This window comes from Bufo gargarizans, chromosome 3, assembly GCF_014858855.1.
Source record: "Bufo gargarizans isolate SCDJY-AF-19 chromosome 3, ASM1485885v1, whole genome shotgun sequence".
In the NCBI taxonomy this organism is placed as follows: domain Eukaryota; kingdom Metazoa; phylum Chordata; class Amphibia; order Anura; family Bufonidae; genus Bufo; species Bufo gargarizans.
Window position 1 is genome coordinate 530,279,871 of NC_058082.1, and position 22,617 is coordinate 530,302,487.

General features: G+C 43.6%; 1 protein-coding gene across 1 annotated transcript in view; it reads right to left on the minus strand.

The window, feature by feature from the left end:
• Positions 1-13,204: 13,204 nt before the first annotated feature.
• LOC122930555 (arylsulfatase H-like) overlaps positions 13,205-22,617 on the minus strand; it is a 466,223-nt gene continuing 456,810 nt past the window's right edge. The window contains exons 9-10 of the mRNA XM_044284038.1: positions 19,158-19,279; positions 13,205-14,212 (exon numbers count right to left, since the gene is read on the minus strand). Coding sequence (XP_044139973.1) covers positions 13,860-14,212; positions 19,158-19,279 — 475 coding nt within the window. The 3' untranslated portion in view covers positions 13,205-13,859. The remainder of the gene's footprint in view (positions 14,213-19,157; positions 19,280-22,617) is intronic.

Consider the following 22,617-nt stretch of genomic DNA (forward strand, 5'->3'; position numbering starts at 1 on the left):
CCCTGAGTCAATACTGTATAGGACCACCTTTTGCTGCAATTACAGCTGCAAGTCTTTTACAAGTATGTATCTATCAGCTTTGCACATCTAGAGGCGGACATTTTGGCTCATTCTTTGCAAAATAGCTCAAGCTCAGTCAGATTTTCAGCAATTTTTATGTCTTGCCACAGATTCTAAATGGGAGTTAGTTCTGGACTTTGACTGGGCCATTCTAACACACGAATATGCTTTGATCTAAACCATTCCATTGTAGTTCTGACTGTATGTTTAAGGTGGTTGTCCTGCTGGAAGGTGAAACTCTGACCCAGTCTCAAGTCTTTTGCAGCCTCTACCAGGTTTTCCTCCAGGATTGCCCTGTATTTGGCTCCATGCATCTTCCTATCAACTCTGAGCAGCTTTCCTGTCCCTGCCGAAGAAAAGCATCCTGACAGCATGATGCTGCCACCGCCATGTTTCATGGTGAGAATGGTGTGTTCAGGGTGATGTGCTGTGTTCGTTTTCCACCACACATCGCGTTTTGCATTTAGGCCAAAAAATTCAACTTTGATCTCATCTTATCAGAGCACCTTCCAAGTTTGCTGTGTCCCCTACATGGCTCATGGTAAACTAGATTCCCACGTCTGAGCTGTGGATCTCTGCAGCATCTCCAGAGTGACCATAGGCATCTTGGCTGCTTCTCTAATTAGTTCTCTCCTTGCCTGAGCTGCCAGTTTAGGTGAACAAATATGTCTTGGTAGGTTGTGCCATACCCCTTCTATTTTTGAATGATGGATTTAACAGATTATACTGCGGTGAAATGACCCAAAAACTAGGGTTAGTCCTAACTAGGGTTCAGCGAACCCGAACTGTAAAGGGTTAGGATTTTGGACCCCGAACCTGAACATTTCTGTAAAAGTTCAGGTTTGGCGATTTCTTAGCGCCTTTTTGAAAAGCTGTAGAGCAGCCAAACAAGCGTTTAACTGTGTTACCATAGAAGCCATCACAGCCATGCCTACTAATGACATGGCTGTGATTGGCGAGTGCAGCATGTGACCCAGCCTCTATATAAGCTGGAGTCACATAGCGCTGCACGTCACTCTGCTGTGCTTAGTGTAGGGAGAGGATGCTGCTGCTGTGAGGGAGAGAATAGGACAGAATCTTTAATCAGAACTCCAATTGAACTCAGAGATCTACATAGATTTAGTTGTGTTTGTGCAGTGCACAATCTTTTTACCCTGCCCTGAGCCCAGTGACAGAGAAAAATAACTTTTATCCATCTGTTAGTTAGGTGGGCGGCAGCGGCCATTTTATGCAAGCTCAGTGCACCAGCACTGCATCTGTGCTTTTGTGACATTCAAATCCAAGCTTGAAATACTGCAATAATAATCTGGTTTTAAAAAAACACACCCTTTTTTGGCAATATCCTACATCTGGTACCTTTGCAGCATTAGTCAGTGTGCAATTTAAGCTAGAAATACAACTATAATTTTCTTGGTTTTTGGAAACGCCCTTTTTGGGCATTTTACAGCTCTTGCTGCATCTGCACGTGTGAAATTCAAGTGTTCTATACAGCTGTCATATTTTGTTAGTAAAAAAACACCCTTTTTGGGCAAAATACTTAATATTGCACCCCTTGCTGCATCTGTGATTGTTAAAAACAAGTTTCAGATAATGCAATTTAAGCTAGAAATACAGCTATAATTTTCTTGGTTTGCTGCATCTGCACGTGTGAAATTCCAGCGTTATATACTGCTGTCATATTCTGTTAGTAAAAAAAACCACCCTTTTTGGGCAAAATACTTAATTTTGTAGCCTTTGTTGCATATCTCATTGTGAGATACACCCTTTAGATACTGTGGTTCTATTCTAGAAAACACCGCTCCCTTACACCTCCGCTCCACCGAGTAGCCTCAGCCATTACTTCGTCCATAGATGACATTGGCACAAGAGTGGACCATATAGAAAACAAGATGAGCAAACTTACTAACTCCCATAAGGGGTTAATTGATGCTCACTATTCTCTGGAAAAAGAAGTAGCCCTCTTGAAAACTAAAATGGCTGACCTGGAGGGCAGGAATAGATGTAATAACCTGAAATTCAGAGGTATTCCAGATTCTGTGCCTTCTCCGGACCTCAATAGATACCTGCAAGACCTTCTACATGCTGCCTTACCAGATGCAGATCCTCAGTTTATTCTCATTGATCGCGCACATCATCTCCCCAAACCGAGGCATGTAGCTGAAGCTCTCCCTAAAGATGTGATTGCTAGAATTTACTTTTAGCATATCAAGGAGGGCCTAATCTCTGCGGTAAGAAGAAATAAGGGTCTACCACATCCTTACCAGAAAATACAAATTTATTCTAACCTTTCTCATGCTACACTACAAGCAAGGAAAAAACTCTCTCCTGTAACCAGTGTCCTGAGAGTGAAGAAAATTGTCTACAGATGGGGTTTCCCGTTCAAGCTATTGATCTACAAAGATAGCAAAATCCATGTTATCAAAAAACTTTTGAAGGAGTGGCACATTCCGGTTTCCTCCATTGGGTATCCCTGTAATGCTTAGAATCCTTCTCGTCTGCCGCCGGATTGGTCTACTGTGGGAGATTGATTTCTCCATGTCTAGGTGAATTGGGATGGTCCTACGGACTTTAATTCGTTTTAAGGGGGGAAGCTCCACAGTGAACTAACTGAACTCTGTGAAGTTCTTAGGATCCATAACACCTGGGTCCCTGTTAGAAAATAATGTTCTATATTATGTGTTTGTTCCATATCGTTCTGTTTTGTCTTCTTTATCTCTTTGGATCTCCAAATATCTATTTTTATTATTGGCAGTTCACAGTATCAGGTGCTTTTAAACTAATTAGAGCATCTTTAAGATGGGTTTGGTATGGCGGTTAAATTTATGTCCATTAATGTTAAAGGTCTGAACTCCCCTTACAAGTGGGCTTCATCTTGGAGGGAGGCCCGTCTTAACCAGGCTGACACAGTGTGCGTACAAGAGACTCATTTTGCCAAACTAAAGCATCCAAAATTTTCACAAAAAGGTTTTCTAAAGTATCCCTAGCTAATTCAGACACAAAGAAAGCTGGCGTGGCTTTTGTGGTGAGGGACTCCCTAAGCATTCAGATAGACAAGGAAATAGTAGATTAGAGAGGCAGATATATCATATTAATAGCTAGGAGAGGAACAGCTACTCTGACATTGGAAAATATTTACGCTCCAAATAAATCTCAGATAAGTTTCTTTAACAAAATACTGAAAAAGATCAGGAGTGTCCAAAAAGGTTATTTACTTCTATGTGGAGACTTTAATATCATCCCTGACATAATGATCGATTCCACAGGAAGTGGCAGGACTCCTTCCCCTACCATTAGTAAATGGTTGGGAGATTCTGGCTTATATGATACTTTCCGCTGTCTGAATGCTTGCTCACGAGAGTTTACTTACTATTCCTCACGCCATAGATCTTTTTCTCGTATTGATTTACCTGTTGTGGATAGACCTCTGCTCTCTAGAGTATGCTCGGCCAAGATAGGAATAACTAAGCCAAACTAACCCCACTATTGCTAGAAGTCACCAAATTAGAAGGCATGGTACAGGACAAGCCCTTATTAGACTTACACAGGTCATTAATGTCTTTCCGACACGAAATCCACTCTATTCTACAAATGGATTATGAGCATCAGATTACCTCCCTACGCATGCTCTATTACCAATCGCACAATAAACCTAGCAGGTTAATGGCAAGAAAAGTTAAACCAATGGTGCAAAAATCTAACATACCATACATCTTAGATGTTGATGGTGTCACCAAACTTTATCACCCCAAAGATATGATGCTTTTCGCACATACTACACAAGATTATATAGTTTAAAATCGGACCCTTTGACATTGCAACCCACGACTGAGAAAATAGCATCCTTTTTTGGATGCTATCCATCTTCCCTCCTTGACTGATACCCAACTTACTGCCCTTAAGGGTCCATTCACATATCCGCAATTCCGTTCCGCATTTTGTGGAACAGAATTTGTGCGGGCCTAATCCGGAATTGCGGACCCGCACTTCCGGGTCCGCAATTCCGATCCTAAAAAAAAGAACATGTCCTATTCTTGGCCGCAATAGCGGACAAGAATAGGCATATTCTCTTAGTGCTGGCATTGTGCGGTCCGCAAAATGCGGAACGCACATTGCCGCTGTCCGTGTTTTGTGGATCCGCAAAACACACACGGATGTGTGAATGGACCCTTACTCTGCTATCGCAGAAGTCCAGGCAGCTATTAAACCTCTTAAACTAAACAAAGCCCCAGGGCCTGATGGCTTCTCAAATGAATATTATCAAATTTATGCTTCAACGCTGCTTCGCTATTTAGTAGACATGTTCAATGCTGTCCTAAATAGTCAACAATTTCCAGCAGATATGCTCCAAGCTACAATAGTCACCATCCCGAAACCCGGTAAATTGACGGACTCCCCTACTAACTTCCGCCCTATATCATTACTAAATAGTGATGTCAAATTGTATGCCAAGATCATTTCTCATAGACTCTTGCAGGTTCTTCCATTGATAATTCATAGTGACCAGCTGGGATTTACAAAAGGGCCAAAAGCCTCGGATGGTACAAGGCGTATTTTAGGGATCATGTAGAAGGTGGGTGGCTTACGGGTGCCTTCTCTGCTCCTTACCCTGGATGCAGAGAAGGCGTTTGACCGAATTCATTGTGACTTTGCATTCGCAGGCTTGAGTAAGTTTGGATAGGCCTTATCCTATATGCTATTCAGGCCATATACTCCCAGCCCTCAGCCCGGGTTCTAGTTAATGGTACCCTATCCGTGCCATTTCCCATCACTAATGGGACGCGACAGGGGTGTCCTCTTTCCCTTTTTCTATTCCTATTGGTGATGGAGCCTTTTGGAGAAAAGATCAGAATGTCAAGTGACATTAGAGGCATCCCGATTGGTCATAGACAACATAAATTAGGTCTCTTTGTGGACGACGACGACTATCTTGGTTAGATTGTATAACGATTTACAAAATGATGGTGCTACCGAAACTATTATACTATTTCCATACCTTAGCGCTCCCTGTACCATATACATTACTGCAGAAATTTAAAAAACAAATGCTCTTACATTTGGGGTAATAGCAATCATAGGATAGCTGCCTCTATCTTATTTTTACATAGGGGAAATGGTGGACTAGGGGTACCAAATCTCCAAGCATATTACGAGACGATCCTCTTTAAACAGCTGAGATATTGGTGAAGACGAGAAAATGGCATAGGGTGGATTGGAATAGAAAGGGACCTTAATGCATATAAACCCCTTGAAGTCCTCCTCTTAACTCATGCTATTGATCCGAAACGCCCTCTGCCTTCAGCCCTCCCATTAAAGGCCTCGATCCAAATATGGTTATCTGTACTTAAGAAGACGCAACATACACTTGCCCTGTATACCTTCCCTTATTTGCCGAATGGCGACATGCAAACTCCCACTAGAAAGATATATAGAAGCATTTTGGGCGATCTCTCTTTCACTAAAAGAACACACATGCTAAACTGGGAAAGAGATCTTCAGCAGACATATCCAAAAACGGAATGGCAGGCAGCAATAAAAAATACCCTCAAGTCCACGGCTTGCTCAAACCTCTTGGAGGGGTACCATAAGCTGTTGACTAGATGGTACTTTACCCCCGCCAGGTTAAACCAATTTTTCCCGAATGTAGTAAACAGATGCTGGAGATGTCATAGATCCCCTGGTAATTTACTCCACACATTCTGGAGCTGTGCTACACTTAACTCTTACTAGTTGGAAATAGAAAAGCTCCTTCAAATCGTGACCGCTATAAAATTCGAACTATTGCCAGGCTTATTATTACTATCTTTAGGGATAGACAGGTTTCCATACTCTCACCAAAAATTGATATGTCATATACTATTGACTGCTAAGCTTCTGATAGCTAGAAATTGGAAATCTACTCTAATCCCATCTATAGATAATGTTGCTGACATGATTTCAACCCATTGCGTATATGAAAAGTTAATTGCTTATCACAAAAATAATTTAGGCTCTTTTCTGAAGTCCTAGAGCCCCTGGTTAGCACTCTTTCCGTTGCCACACCTAGACTCAAATGAAATGTAGTTTGTGCACCTGTCATTGGAGATCTCGAGAACTGTTTCCTTGTATTTTGTACTTACTATAGTTCTTGGTGTGATCAATTTTAAAATCTTGAAATTTCTGTAATTTACCTCTGTCACTTATTTTGAAAAAATAAAATACAATAAACATTTAATGTTAAAAAACAAACAAACATCCATTTTGGGCAAAAATCTTTGAGGCCTAGTCTGCATCTGTATGTGTGAATCGTTAATTTCTAACGATAATTTGTTTTCCCTTAGTCCTAACAGCAGCACAGATGGGGGTTAACTGCCCCTGTGGACTGGTAGGACCGGCGGAATTTTAATGAGCCCAAGAACCAATAAACGATCTTCAGCTCCCTGAAAGGGAGGAGATCACCCCCCAGCCCACCGTGTCTTTAACAAGTATAATGTAAATTAGGGAGGGATATTTGTGTGCTGCTGTTAGGACTAAGGGAAAACAAATTATCGTTAGAAATTAACGATTCCCTTACGTCCTACCAGCAGCACAGATGGGGAGATAGCAAGATAAAACCCCTAGGGAGGGTCCTCATGCCTGGCAGAAGTAAGAACTGTCTGCCCGAAAGCCGAAAACTCTGCCATCCTAGCATCTATCCTATAATGGGAGATGAAGGTTGACTCGGAGCTCCAGGAGGCCGCCTTACAGATCAACTCTAAGGGGAGAAGGCTTCTTTCCGCAACCGAGGTGGAGACCGCCCTAGTAGAATGGGCTCTCACAAACTCGGGAGGATCTAAGGTTTGGGAGACAAAAGCTTCCTTAATGGCCTCCTTGATCCAGCGACTAATGGTGGCTTTAGACGCTTTACGGCCTTTAGACTTACCGGCAAACAGGATAAGGAGATTCTCATCTATCCTGAACTCTCTGGATCTATCCACATAGATCTGGAGGCATCTAGAAATATCCAGCGGATCTCTAGCTGGAGTATCAGAGGAGGAGGCTGTAAACAAAACTGGTAAGGAGATTACCTGGTTGATATTCTGAAAAGTAGGCACCTTAGGTCTGAAGTATGGCAGAAACTTCAGGAGTACTCTGTCCTGTAGGAAAATAATATATGGATGAATTGCAGAGAAAGCCTGCAATTCAGAAACTCTTTTGGCTGAGGCTATAGCCAGAAGAAAAACCATCTTTAAAGTCAAATATTTGAAATCAACCTCCTCCAAAGGCTCGAAGGGGGAAGATGCTAGACCCCTGAGCACTACTGAAAGATCCCACTGGGGAATGGGTTTCAGTATAGTAGGCTTTAGTCTTTCCGCCCCTTTCAGGAAGCGTTTGATGAGTGGATCCCGAGAGTATGGCCTGTTGAGACAGGCCGAGATGGCACACATTTGTACCTTCAAGGTAGCTGGAGATAGGCCTCTATCTAATCCGTCCTGAAGGAAATGTAGTATCGCAGGAAGGGGCGGATCTGCAGACGCCACCTGTTTGGAATCACACCATGCCACGAAGATTCTCATGATCCTGGAGTAGGCCTTGTTTGTAGACTCTGCTCGGGAATGCAACAAAGTTCTCAGGACCGACTCGGAAAGCCCTTCTATGTTGGGAAGGGACTGATCAACCTCCAGGCTGTCAGGTTGAACCTGTGCAGATCTGGGCAGAGGTGAGTGTCCCACGACACCAGGGTCTGCTCCGGGGGGAGTCTCCAGTATTGTCCCCGACTCATCTGAATGAGCTGGGTAAACCAGGATCTTTTGGGCCAAAACGGTATGATGGCTATTACCGAGGCCTGATCCTGACGGATTTTCATCAATACCCTCGGTATCATGGAAAAGGAAGGGAAGATGTAAGCCAGCCTGAACCTCCACGGTATCGACAGAGCATCTATCGCCAGGGGGTTGTCTTCCCGATACAGGGAACAGAACCTCAGCACCTTGGCGTTGAACCTGGTTGCCATGAGATCCACCTCTGGCATACCCCAACTGTGAACTAGCTGCCTGAAGACCTCCGGATGCAGAGACCACTCCATGGTCGGTAATCCTCGACTTAAGCGGTCTGCTATCATATTGAGGGAACCTCGGATATGAACGGCAGATAGATGGGAAAGGTTCAGCTCTGCCCACCGAAGAATCACCCCGATCTCTGATAGAAGGGGTAATGACCTTGTGCTTCCCTGCTTGTTTATATAGAGAACCGCAGTCATATTGTCTGACTGGACTTTCACCGCTTTGCCCCGAATCTGAGGGGCGAAGTGAAGGAGGGCTAGCCGGATAGCTCGCATTTCGCGATGATTGGAAGAAAGATGCCGCTCCAAGGGGGACCAAGATCCCTGCACTTGGGATCCGTCCAGGTGAGCGCCCCAGCCTACAAGGGACGCGTCTGTAGTCAATATGACCCAAACTGGTTGGGTCATAGACTTCCCTGCTGGCAGTCGAAACCACCATCTGAGGGAATTCCGGGTTTGACCGGACAGGGAGCACAGGGAATCTAGCCCCGCAGGGCTGCCGTTCCATAAGTGTAAGACCTCCGACTGAAGAGGACGGAGGTGCCATAGCGCCCAAGGGACTGCGTCCGCAGCCGCTGACATGAGCCCCACCATCCTCATGAGAGTCCGAATAGAGACTCGACGAGGGACATGAAGGACCTTTGCCAGGTCCTGAATCCGCGCTTTCCTTTCTTGAGTCAACCGGAGGGACATCTCCACAGAGTCGACCACGAATCCTAAATATTGGATTGAAGATGATGGGCTCACATTCGACTTCTGCCAGTTGATGATCCAGCCTAGGCGGAGAAGAAAGGAGATTGCGATCTGAAGATGGTGGGTAAGGATCGGAACTGAAGAGGCTATGAAGAGCCAATCGTCCAGATAAGGAATGATAGTCAGCCCTTGGAGTCTCAATGCTGCCACCACCGATACCACCACCTTGGTGAAGATCAGGGGGGCAGAAGAGATTCCAAAGGGGAGCGCGGTGAACTGAAAGTGCCTGCGAACCCCTGAAATCTGGACCGCGATCCTGAGAAATTTCCGGAAGGCGGAATGGATCGGGATGTGAAGGTAAGCATCTTTGAGGTCCAGAGTAGCCATGACATCCCCGAGGTTGAGGATATGGGTGACTGACCTTATGGTTTCCATACGAAACCTTGTTTTCCTTATAAATCGATTGAGAAATCTCAAATCGATGATAATCCGGAGGTCTCCCGTCTTCTTGGGAACCAGGAACACTGGTGAATAAATGCCTAGGCCTCTCTCCCCTGCCGGCACCTCCTCTAGGGCTCCCTTGGAGATATAGTCCTGGATGTAAGATTCCAGGACCACTTGTTTGGCCGGCCCGAAGTTTCGTGTAGCGACGAATCTCTCTGGTGGGAGAGAGAGAAAGTCTACCCGGTACCCGACGGAGACCAAGTTCAGAACCCAAGGGTCTGCGATCAACTGACTCCAGGAGTCTTTGAAAAAGGAGAGACGGCCCCCCACGGGTATTTGGGGGAGTGGTATGGGAAAGTCTAGAGGAGACACTGCAGGGGCAGCAGGGCTTATCCAAGAGCCTCGAGGAGGCCCATAGTCAGGAGGGTTTTGCCTCCTTGGCGGGTTTACGGGAGCGCCTCGAATACTTACGAGACGGTCCCCCCCAATCTCTGCGCCTAGATTGCTGCCCCGGGCGTACTTCGCGCCTCTTTCCCTGCCTGGGGCGTCCCCGAAAGGGCTGCTGGGGGAGGCTCTTCCCCTTTTTGTCGGAGAGCCCCTCCATTATCTTGTCCAATTCGGACCCAAACAGCCTGTTTGGTTCAAAGGGGAGCCCACAGAGGTTGAATTTGGACGCGTTGTCCGCGATCCAGGGTTTCAGCCAAAGTGGTCTGCGGGCAGCCGAAACTAAGGCCATAGTTTTTGCGGCCAGCTTCAGCTGCATCTGGGTGGAGTCGACTAGGAAGTCCATAGCCAGATTGGCTGATTTGAAGGCTGCCAGGATATCATCCCTGGATACGCTCTGGTCCACGTCTGTTTGGATCTGATTGAGCCTAGAGCGTAAATAGGTGGCCACTTCAGTGGCCGCGATTGAAGTTGACGCGGAGGCAGCGGCCGCCGCATAACTCCTCCTAAGGGTGCACTCTGCCCTCCGATCAAGAGGGTCCTGCAGACTAGACCCATCGTCTGCAGGGACTAGAGTGCGCCGGGACAACTTGGCTATCGCCATGTCCACCTTGGGAACGGAACCCCACGATTCCACCAAGGGTTTAGCCATCGGGTACATCAGTTTAAACTTTCTGGTGAGAACTGGGCCTTTCTCAGGTTTGCGCCATTCTGTGCGCATCACAGAGAGAAGGGTCTCATCCGCTCGGAAGACACGCTGTGTCCGTACGGCGGGATCGGAGGACTCCCCAATGTCAACATCCTGGTCCCCCGACCTGATGGACTTAAGTAACTTCTGCGTCTTTTCTGGAGGGAAAAAGCAAGAAGTATTCTCTTCTTCCTCAGAAGAAGACCCCACCGACCAGGGGGTAGGTCTTTCGACTGGTGCGACTGGAGCGACCACATCCATGGGAGTCTGAGAGGGTGTTGGTAACCTCTCATTGAGTAACTGCACCACTCCCTTAATGGAATCATCCACGTAAGTCTTCGTCCACTGAAACATCTCCTGCATCGTGGGTTCTGTGGATGTCGTGCGACAACTCTCACACCTAGAATAGGGACAGCCGTCGTCTAGGGGCGTGTTGCAATCAAAACACGCCAAATGCTTCCTCTTGGCCCCAGACTTTCGCTGATCCGGATCCCTGGGGGAAGCCATAGTCTGTAATTGGAAAGAAAAGACAGGTCATAACACCTAAAAATTAGAGGTGAAGAAACAAGACCTTAAGGGGGCCCACCAGCACTAGAAGAAAAATAGAGCTGCAGCAGAGGAACACACAAACCCACGTCAAGCAATACTACTAAGGATATCACAAGGCGCAGGGAACTCTGGAGCTAGCTTGTCAAAGCGATGCAACCAGAGCACTGAATGACAGGCTCTGGGCGCTTAAAAGGAGAAAGCCCCGCCCCCTGGGCGGGTCCCAGATCGGAAATAGCCCAGATATATAAGAGAGCCAAATACTGGCTCAGCCTGCTTGTAGATAGCTCCCCTGGGTCATCCCGGATCCCAGGATGAATATAGGGGAGCACTTTAATCAGGGAGGTGAGGATAAACCCTCAGATCGCGCTGCGAAGAAACCGGAAGTGACGTAGCGCACAAAGTGCGCGTCACTTCCGGAAGATGGCGGCGCCCATAACGCCGCATGCATGCGGCGATGGGAGGAACGGAGACCTCAGAAAAGACTGAAAGGAGAGGGGAGGGGGACACCCCACTCCCCGACGGTCCCAGGTACAAAAAAATCGCCGCAATCAGCCTAAAATAAAGGCAAGAAAGAGAGCTAGAAAGAAAAAACGGGGCGATCCTATACTTAGAGGAAAGGAGCCCCTGACACTCTCAGCTCCCTGAAAGGGAGCGATACGCCAGTCCAACCTGTCCAAAGGACAGAAAAAAACACGGTGGGCTGGGGGGTGATCTCCTCCCTTTCAGGGAGCTGAAGATCGTTTATTGGTTCTTGGGCTCATTAAAATTCCGCCGGTCCTACCAGTCCACAGGGGCAGTTAACCCCCATCTGTGCTGCTGGTAGGACGTAAGGGAAATACACACTTTAGATACTGTGGTTCTATTCTGCTATTAATAAAGCACCCATTTTGGGCAAAAATCTTTAATTGCGGCCTAGTCTGCATCTGTACGTGTGAGATACACCCTTTAGATACTGTGGTTCTATTCTGCTATTAAAAAACACCCACTTTGGGCGAAAATCTTTAATTGCAGCCTTTGCTGCATATGTCATTGTGAGATACACCCTTTACACACTGTGGTTCTATTCTTCTATTAATAAAACACTCATTTTGGGCAAAAATCTTAAATTGTGGTCTAGTTTACATACCATTTAGGGCAAGATCCTAAATTTGAGAAATATGAGGAGAGCGTCAAATAAGGGACGTGGCCCCGGTTGTGGTGCTGATGGTGGAGCTCCTGTTGCAGGGAGAGGACGTGGTCGATCTGTGCCAGCTACACGCACAAGTGAAACGCCTTCCCCAGGTGCGAGTAGGCGACAGAATCTGCAGCGGTATTTGGTTGGGACTAATGCAGCTCTACGAATGGTGAGGCCAGAACAAGTACAGGCAATAGTAGATTGGGTTGCTGACAGTGCCTCTAGTTTCTTCACATTGACTAAACCGTATCTTGTGAGCTTGACGTAGTTTACGTCAGGTGGGTCCGCGAAGTGCGGTATTTGTCACAATACCAATTTAAAATATATTTATCCAATCCAGTTTTTTTATGTGTGTCTGGACCCAAACAAACATCTCCCCCCCAATCAAAGCTCACTGTTAACCACTGAGGAAGGCGTATGTAACTTTGAAACACTTTTGGTAAATATATACCATCCTAACCTGCCTCTAGATAATAACTTCCTAATTATAGAGGCATACTGAAATGCTTTTCATAGAGTTGTTCCTGCAGAGAAAAACAACAAGCAGCAACATGTACCGCTCATCCAATAGAAGCCTGAGACTGATCAAAGAACCAGCCCTCAACCACGTGGTCGTGGGACGCCACGTGGAACGCTAAGAGATCGAAGCCGGCTGTGACACAGTAGCTTCTGGCGCATGTACATGAGTGGTAAGTAACACAACATTAAGAACTTATAAGATCTTACTTCTAACGATTAATTATTCTACCTATGAACTATACATATTAATGGAAAGAAAGCTGATACTGAAACTGAGATATTGACTATATCCAATGAGACTTCGATCAACTAGTGCTTGCATCGAGTAATATGGATATTCAGATATCATTATTTAAAACTATATACAAGCACAAACAATCAATTAATTACAATATATCATTGGAGATGATTAATAGTTTTCATTTATAGAGTGATTTATTTATTAATTCATGCATATAAAACAGCGCTACTATTGGACATTTTTTATAATTACTTTTTTTATATCAATAGTTTTTTCCTTTATCAATCATTCTTCTCTAATATCCAACATCTATGAATTCACAATTATATTGATATTTTATTCATTTTTCATTCTTTATTTTGTATATATATGACATTAGTATTTTTAAATATTTTATTACTGTTTTACTATTTTTATATATTCCTTATTAATTAAAGGTTTGTTGTTGAATATGTGTTTGTCTCCATGCTGAACCAGAAAGTAGAGTGCCTTAAGAAATTGCCACTCATTCTGCAGAAAACAAGCCTTCATACATCTACAGTATGTGCAGTGAAAAATAAAAAAGTTAGGCTCCGGGAAGGCAGGGAGGAAAAAAATAAATTCCAGAGTTGTGAAGGGGTTAAAGGAGTTGTCCCATCTTGGACATTGGGGGCATATTGTTATGATATGCCCCCAATGTCTGATGGATGCCCACCGTCACTTTGCAGGCTCCCTTCTAAGGATAGGCGCAGAGCTAAGGATAGGTGAGACCCACAACTATCAGACATTGGGTGCCTATCCTATCAATATGTCTCCAATGTCCAAGATGGGACAACCCTTTTTAGAGTATATGTCTGGGAAACAAAGCTATGTCTTCAAAAACCTAAAAATCAGACTAAACAGACTAAAAATTAGATGCAGATTTTCAAAAGCTTTACAAAGTGCATTCCCACAACTCTTTGCAACTAAAACTATTCTTGTATTATAATCCATTTTATGAATTTATTACATGTATTTTATTTATTTAATGGAAAAAATGTTTATACTACAATTATTTAGAATTTTCGTTTTTGCACCAACAGAATGGAAAAGGTCCACAACACGGCTGCAGCCAAGGCTTCCATGCATTGTTTAATCCATACAGCTGCAGGGGTACTGCTTGTAGAGTTGCATTATGGCGTTCTACAGCCCTCTGTACGGTTTGCAGCACCTCTTTGTATAGTCCTGAATCATTAGGGAGAGGATTCTTCTCTGAAGGATCACTGGAGAGATTATAAAGCAGTGGCGAAACATGATAGATCACCTTTTCACCGCTACAGGCGCACGCCTTAGATTGATAACATGCCCCGGCTCCTTCTGGACTGAACTTTGGAGAAATATAATGAACCTTCCAAACAGTGTCACCTGATAACACAAATATCGTATTATTACATTTATGCCTATAAACTGCAGACAGATCTTGAAGTCTGTGAGGAACTGGAAATGATATATCTTTTCATTATACAAATCTGATAGGTAGCACTAGAATCCTGTTTAAAACCTCCATCTTTGGGGTCTCTTTCATGACTATATTAGATAAATCAATCAGCATTTCCCCAAAAAAACACCATCATTCACTAGCATAAGATGAATTCATAAATCTAGTAGCAAAACTAGGGACAACTTTATATTAAATGTCTTTTATCCACATCCGTTAAATTTGTATGGGATTTATGTAAATAGGAACCTGTGTTTGACCCAACCCTAACATAAGCTTGTTTGTTGGCTGATCAGATAAGTTACCATATGTAAGCATAAAAATGGCCACTGGTCGTCTGCACCGTGTAAACAGACAACGTGTATGGGGGATGAATGATAGTAGTTATGATCGTTTGACCTCATATGGTTTTGGTTGGTGCGTGTAAAGACTGTTTAAACAAGTGCTGATTTAAAGGGCTCTCATTATGGTTCAGCATCAGGTCCTCTAAAAGGACCCTTGGCTCCAAGTCACAATGCAGATTTAGTATAGGAAAAATCTGGGCAAAAGAAAGAGAATCATTCTTTTTTTTTTTTTCCCCTGACAAACCAAAGTACATCCCTCCGCCTTTAGTCTCTATAATTAGTCTCTATAGCATCTATGATGTGTTCTTAAAGGGAATGTGTCACCAGAAAATGATCCATTGTTTAAAGGGAACCTGTCACCGGGATTTTGTGCATAGAGCTGAGGACATGGGTTGCTAGATGGTCGCTAAGCACATCCGCAATACCCAGCTCCCATAGCTCTGTGTGCTTTTATTGTGTAAAAAAGATGATTTGATACATATGCAAATTACCTGAGATGAGTCCTGTACGTGAGATGAGTCAGGAACAGGACTCATCTCAGGTCAATTTGCATATGTATCAAATCGATCTATTTTACACAATAAAAGCACACAGAGCTATGGGGACTGGGTATTGCGGATGTGCTAGTGGCCAACTAGAAACCCATATCCTCAGCTCTATCATCAAAATCCCGGTGACAGGTTCCCTTTAAATCACTTTTTTTGTGTTAAATATCACAAATATGCTAAAATATATATATTTAACATAAAAATGTAATTTAAACAATTGGTCATATTTTGGTAACACAGTCCCATTAAAAACACCTTATAGCTGATATAGAGTCTAAAAGTTGAAGGGTGCATTTAGGTTGAAGGAAAAAAAATCCTGATAGTGGCTTTCTGTTGTCTAGCTCTGTTGTCACTTTCTGATATAATATTCAGTTTAACCAGCTCAGCCCCCCTAGCTTAAACCCCCTTAATGACCAGACCACTTTTTACAATTCTGCACTACACTACTTTCATGGTTTATTGCTCGGTCATACAACTTACCACCCAAATGAATTTTACCTCCTTTTCTTCTCACTAATAGAGCTTTCATTTGGTGGTATTTTCATTGCTGCTGACATTTTAACTTTTTTTGATATTAATCAAAATTGACCGAAATTTTTGTAAAAAAAACGACATTTTTCACTTTCTGTTGTAACATTTTTAAATTAAAACTACATTTCTATATACATTTTTCTCTAACTTAATTTTTCTAAATGTCTTTGATAAAAAAAAAATGCAATAAGTGTATATTTATTGGTTTGAGTAAAAGTTATAGCGTTTACAAACTATGGTGCAAAAATGTGAATTTATGCACTTTGACTTTCTGAGCACCTGTCATGTTTCCTGAGGTTCTACAATGCCCAGACAGTAGAAACACCCCACAAATGACCCCATTTCAGAAAGTAGACACCCTAAGGTATTCGCTGATGGGCATAGTGAGTTCATGGAAGTTTTTATTTTTTGTCACAAGTTAGCGGAAAATGATTTTATTTTTCTTCCAAAGTATCATATTCCACTAACTTGTGACAAAAAATACAATTTTACATGTACTCACCATACCCCTCACGAAATACCTTGTGGTGTCTTCTTTCCAAAATGGGGTCACTTGTGGGGTATTTATACTGCCCTTGCATTTTAGGGGACCTAAAGCGTGAGAAGTAGTTTGGAATCCAAATGCGTAAAAAATGCCCTGTGAAATCCTAAAGGTGCTCTTTAGAATTTGGGCCCCTTTGTGCACCTAGGCTGCAAAAAAGTGTCACACATGTGGTATCGCCGCACTCAGGAGAAGTAGGGCAATGTGATTTGGGGTGTATTTTTACATATACCCATCCTGGGTGAGAGAAATATCTCTGTAAAAGACAATTTTTCCCATTTTTCTATACAAAGTTGTCATTTTACAGAGATATTTCTCTCACCCAGCATGGGTATATGTAAAAATACACCCCAAAACACATTGCCCTACTTTTTTTGCAGCCAAGATGTGCAAAGGGGCCCAAATTCCAATGAGTATCTTTTAGGAGGGCATTTTTAGGCATTTGGAGTCCAGACTTCTTCTCACGCTTTAGGGCCCCTAAAATGCCAGGGCAGTATAAATACCCCACATGTGACCCCATTTTGGAAAGAAGACACCCCAAGGTATTCCGTGAGGGGCATGCCGAGTTCATAGAATTTTTTTTGGGCACAAGTTAGCGGAAATTGATTTTTTTTTGTGTTTTCTCACAAAGTCTCCCTTTCAGCTAACTTGTGACAAAAAGTTCAATCTTTCATGGACTCAATATGCCCCTCAGCGAATACCTTGGGGTGTCTACTTTCCGAAATGGGGTCATTTGTGGGGTGTTTTTACCGTTTTGGCATTTTGGGCGGGGCTAAATTGTGAGCAACCCTGTAAAGCCTAAAGGTACTCGTTGGACTTTCGGCCCCTTTACGCACCTAGGCTGCAAAAAAGTGTCACACATGTGGTATCGCCGTACTCAGTAGAATTAGGGAAATGTGTTTTGGGGTGTATTTTTACATATACCCATGCTGGGTGAGAGAAATATCTCTGTAAATTGACAACTTTGTATAAATTTTTTTTTAAAAGTTGTCATTTACAGAGATATTTCTCACACACAGTATGGGTATATGTAAAACACCCCAATGTGTAATACACCCCAAAACACATTGCCCTACTTCTCCTGAGTACGGCGATACCACATGTGTGACACTTTTTTTGCAGCCAAGATGTGCAAAGGGGCCCAAATTCCAATGAGTACCTTTTAGGAGGGCATTTTTAGGCATTTGGAGTCCAGACTTCTTCTCACGCTTTAGGGCCCCTAAAATGCCAGGGCAGTATAAATACCCCACATGTGACCCCATTTTGGAAAGAAGACACCCCAAGGTATTCCGTGAGGGGCATGGCGAGTTCCTAGAATATTTTTTTTGGCACAAGTTAGCGGAAAATGATTTTGTAAGAGAAAAAAAAATAACCTTGGGGTGTCTTCTTTCCAAAAAGGGGTCACTTATGGGGTATTTATACTGCCCTGGCATTTTAGGGCCCTAAAGCGTGAGAAGTCGTCTGGAATATAAATGTCTAAAAAAGTTTACACATTTGGATTCCGTGAGGGGTATGGCGAGTTCATGTGAGATTTTATTTTTTGTCACAAGTTAGTGGAATATGAGACTTTGTAAGAAAAATAATAATAATAATAATTCCGCTAACTTGTGCAAAAAAAATGAAAAATCTTCTATGAACTCTCCATGCCCCTCAAAAGTGATCTTTTTAGCGCCGCAGCGATTTTACGGTGTTTTTGCAGTGATCAGAAAAAAAATATTTCTGTCACTGCGGTGGGGCGGACTGAACGGGCCTGATCGTGCGAACACTGCGTTTTTTGTAGAGCCTATAGAACATGTCCTATTCTTGCGGACAAGAAAGGCATTTTCTATATAGTTCTGGAAATGTGCGGATCCGTAAAATGCGGAAAGCACATTGCCAGTGTCCGTGTTTTTCAGATCCGCGGTGTCCGTGTTTTGCAGATCCGCGAAACACATACGGACGTCTGAATGGAGCCTTACAGGGGGGGTGATCAGGGGTTAATAAGTGACAGGGGGGGAGTAGTGTAGTGTGGTGCTTGGTGCTACTTATTACAGAGCTGCCTGTGTCCTCTGGTGGTCGATCCAAGCAAAAGGGACCACTAGAGGAGCAGGTATATCAGACGCTGTTAACAAAACAGCGTCTGATATACCTTTCAAGGGTTAAAAAAAAATCGCATCTACAGCCTGCCAGCGAATGATCGCTGCTGGCAGGCTGTAGATCAACTAGTTTACCTTACGATCCTGTGAACGCACGCTCATGTGAGCGCGCGTTCCCAGGAAATCTCGCGTCTCGCGAGATGATGCGCCGACGCGTTAAAGAGTAATAACCTGGCCGTTAGGCGGTCGGGTAGTGGTTAAACTGCATGGACATTGAAAGTCCTCAGTCATTGCCCTACTAGAGCTGCCAGGAGAACCATTAAGCAAATGTGAATGCTCAGACAATCAAAATGCCCATGTGTACATCCTGAGTCCATGTCACAGAGAATAGGCTGCCATTAATGGGATTTTCCAATGTTATCATTTTGAGCATAAAGTAGGCACGTTGCTAGTTTTAGCCCTGAGCACTTTATTGAACTGTTCCATGCACAACAGGACACCCAACTGTGGCTCTGCACAACTACAGCTGGCCCCTTTATCTTGTGTCACTTTTAAGGACAAAAAACAAATAAAACTAGAATCAACAGAAGGCAGCAGAACTGGAACCCTAAAGCTTCATGGTACACAATTTCCAAGACTTGATCAAAAGTCAGAAAAAATATTTTTCTACAGTGGTACACCAGAGCTGTGTTCTCTCATTCTCAAGATCAGTTGGGGGTCCCAGAGGTAGAAATGGGGGTAATGTGGCACAGCAGGTACTACTTTGGCAGAACTAAAAGCTATGTGAAGTATGTTCTGTGTTAAAGATACAAAACATAATTTTCTGTACTTACTGCTGGTCTGTTGCCATCGAACTGCGTGCAGGTAATCCTCACAGTAGTGAAACATAAATTCATGATCAGAGTTAGGTACAAGTCCTTGCAGAAGTGGCATGATATCTTTTCCATCAATTACTCTGAAACCATAGATAATATTTTGCCAATACATGTATTAGAATCATAGGAGAATGGCGGCAGAAAAAGATCATATGGTTCATCTAGTCTAAAGCTGCCCATAGACAGTCAATAACAGGTATCTCTCCTGGATTTCCGATACACTTACGCCTACAAGGGGTTATCTAACCCCTAAAATGCCTGCCGAAATGCCCGGGTCCCTCACACATATTGTACTTACCCCACTCACCTACACCCGCGTTGCTTCTGACGCCCGCACAGCCTCCGTTGCATCTCCCCGTTGGGCGGATAAAAACATCCAAGGGTGATGCTAGGGAGGCTGGTCACTGTCGTGGCCTGCTATTGGCCCCATAAAACACACGTATCTGTGTGTTTTATGGGGAAAGAGGATAAAGCCACTTCTGGTGGCAACTTATCTCCCAGGAGAACAAAAAGATCAGGCGAGTGTTTCCCACACACATTAGTGTGTTTGCCAAATTCACTCTTCTTGGTGGGTTTGACCAACTAAAGACTAATGTGTATGGCCAGCTTAGGTTTTAAATAACCCCCCAGCCACACAGCAGGACCTGTCAGGGGAAGCATACTTAGCTGCTTCCTTTTCTCGGTTCCAGCTTTGTGGATCCACCTCTGTCCTCACTGTGCTTCCGTCCCCGCCTATAAACTTTCAATATAGATTTGGGGGGGAGGATGGTGTCACTTGTGCTGCAGCAGTCAATGACTGAACACAATGGTGACATGTACCTGCAGTGATGTGCTGCTTGAGGACATGTCACTGTTGCAATGGCACATGAGACCCTCATTGTGCTGGAAGTTTACATGTTGGGATGGATGCAGATAACCGAGCAGATAAGTATGGTTCCCTTCACAGGTCCTTGGGGAGGGGGTTATTTAAAACCCACTTAGAAGTTGGACAACTTCTTTAAATAATAGATGAAAGTAAACACTGCAAAGTGCTCTGAAGAGCCAGGTTAGAAGTGATACGCAATGTCGGGCTGCACATGCTGTCTAAGCCACGCCCCCTGGTAACGTAAGTGCATCCATATTTATGGAGCACTTGTTATGTTTGTCCCCACAGCGCATCCATGAGGAAGAGTGAGATTTATGGTTAGGTGTGTTTGATTATTGCAGGCTGATTGACTGCTCAGCCTGCCTGTCATAGGGGCAACTGGTGTTCTGGTCCAATGGGGCCTTATCCAGCTCTGATCCAGGAACTTAGGCTCTATTAATTTTGGTTCTCACCCATTCCTGTATGACCACATTTTTGTGTTATCTCGTCTCTATGTGTGTGTTTGTCTGCACTTAGCAGTACAGGATACGTCGACCAGTTGCAGACTTGCCACTTAGGGCTTGCACTGCAAGTAGGCAGGGATAACGGTCTGTATTCCAGTCATGGCTCACTGTCTCTGTGTTTCCTGCTTACTGTGCTGAATTACTCCATAACTGTGTTTCTTCATTCTCAGAATCAGTGGGTGTCCCAGACATGGTCACTGTGGGTAATGTGTCTTTGCAGGAACCACAAGTAGCAAACAAAAGGTATGTCAAATGTGCTATATGACGTACGTATCTATCCTAATAATACACCCCCGTAAATGGCTGTAGTACAATGTAACTTCACCGCTGAACGGCAATCATTACATATTTTTCCCTTTTCATTCCTATTAATAACCCCCCCCCCCAAAAAAAAAGTAAAACAATGTAAAATCAACGCAGAACAGCTAATAGGACGTACGTATCTTTCCTATTAATACTCCCCATAAATAGCTGTATCACACAGAACTTGCATCCCAATCAGGAGCAAGGTTTGCTGGAATTAGTGATGTATCATATACCGCAAGCAACCTAATAGTGCAAACAATCAGCACAATGGAAAATGGCTGAGGCTATTTATAGGGCTGTGACATTACAGGGGCTGGCTGGATGCTGATTGGCTGCATGCATGGCATTATGGGTGATCCAATGTTCCCAGAGTTCTTTGCTTCATGTCTTTACACATGCTGCAGTCATTTTAGGAAAAAATTCGATTCCTTACCACAAAGCATGAGGAAATTCGGAGCGAATCAAATTTTTCCTGAAATTCGGATCTAATTCCACTATGTCAACTTCGATGCGCTCAACTCTAACTCCTATTTTCCATGGTACAACTACTGCGCCCCTATGATCACAGTGACGCAAATGTATGTTACTAAGAGCTAAGTATAAGCATTCTGAATCATATAGCATAAAACATCAAGTGGTTTAAATTCATTAATTAATAAGAACAAATAAATATCTAGGTTGAGTCACAGGTTCACAATCTCATTGTCCTTTAAATGCCTGTATCACAGGACCATGAAAGGTCAGTCTTAGGGTCCATTCACACTTCTGTTGTTTCTTTCCTGATCTGTTCCATTTTTTGAGGAACAGATCAGGACCAGTTCTGGACCCATTCATTTTCAATGGGTCCTGGAAAAAATCGGACAACACAATGTGTGCTGTCCGTTTCCGTTGTTCCGTTCCGCATGTCCGATTAAATATAAAACTTGTCCTATTCTTTTCCGCAAAAATCGGATCCTGGTACAATACAAAGTCAATGGTTCAGCGAAAAACGGATGACATTCGTATGTCATTACGTATGTCATCCGTTTTATGCGGAATCCGTTCCTGGAAATTAAATCCTGCCCACAGAAATCACTTATTCACTTTTTTTTTCATTTTTTTTTAAAGAAATCCAAACAACTTTATTTGCTTTGTGAAATCTATACATGTTTCAGTTTCTTTGCGGATCCGCAAAAAAACGGATGACATACGGAAACATTTTCAGGAACAACGGATCCGCAAAAAAAACGGACCGAAATTCGGGATATAGAAAAATACTGACGTGTGAATGTAGCCTTAACGACAGGTGGAATAAACTTTAGGAAACCTGTCATGATGCGTATGTAGTTCTATTTGTGAGCAGCATGGTGCAGAGCAGGAGCAGCTAAGCAGATGGGTATATAGACAGTTCATAGATAAAGATTTAGCTGTGTCTGTGTGTCTCGAAGATAAGGATTCAGCTGTGTCTGTGTGTCTCAAACATACAGAGTCAGCTGTGTGCGTGTCTTGGAACTGAGCTCGCGTCAAACACACATTGCTGAGGTGTAGGAAAGTGGGACCAGACACACTTTGCTGTGGGGAAAGTGTGTCTTTAGAAGACACTTCAGATATATGTGTATGAGATGAGCTCTGCTCCAAGACATACAGACTCAGCTGAATCCTTATCTTCGATACACACAGACACAGCTTAATCGTTATGTTCAAGACAAGCACACACACAACTGAATCCTTATCTTCGAGAGACACACAGACGCAGCTGAATCCT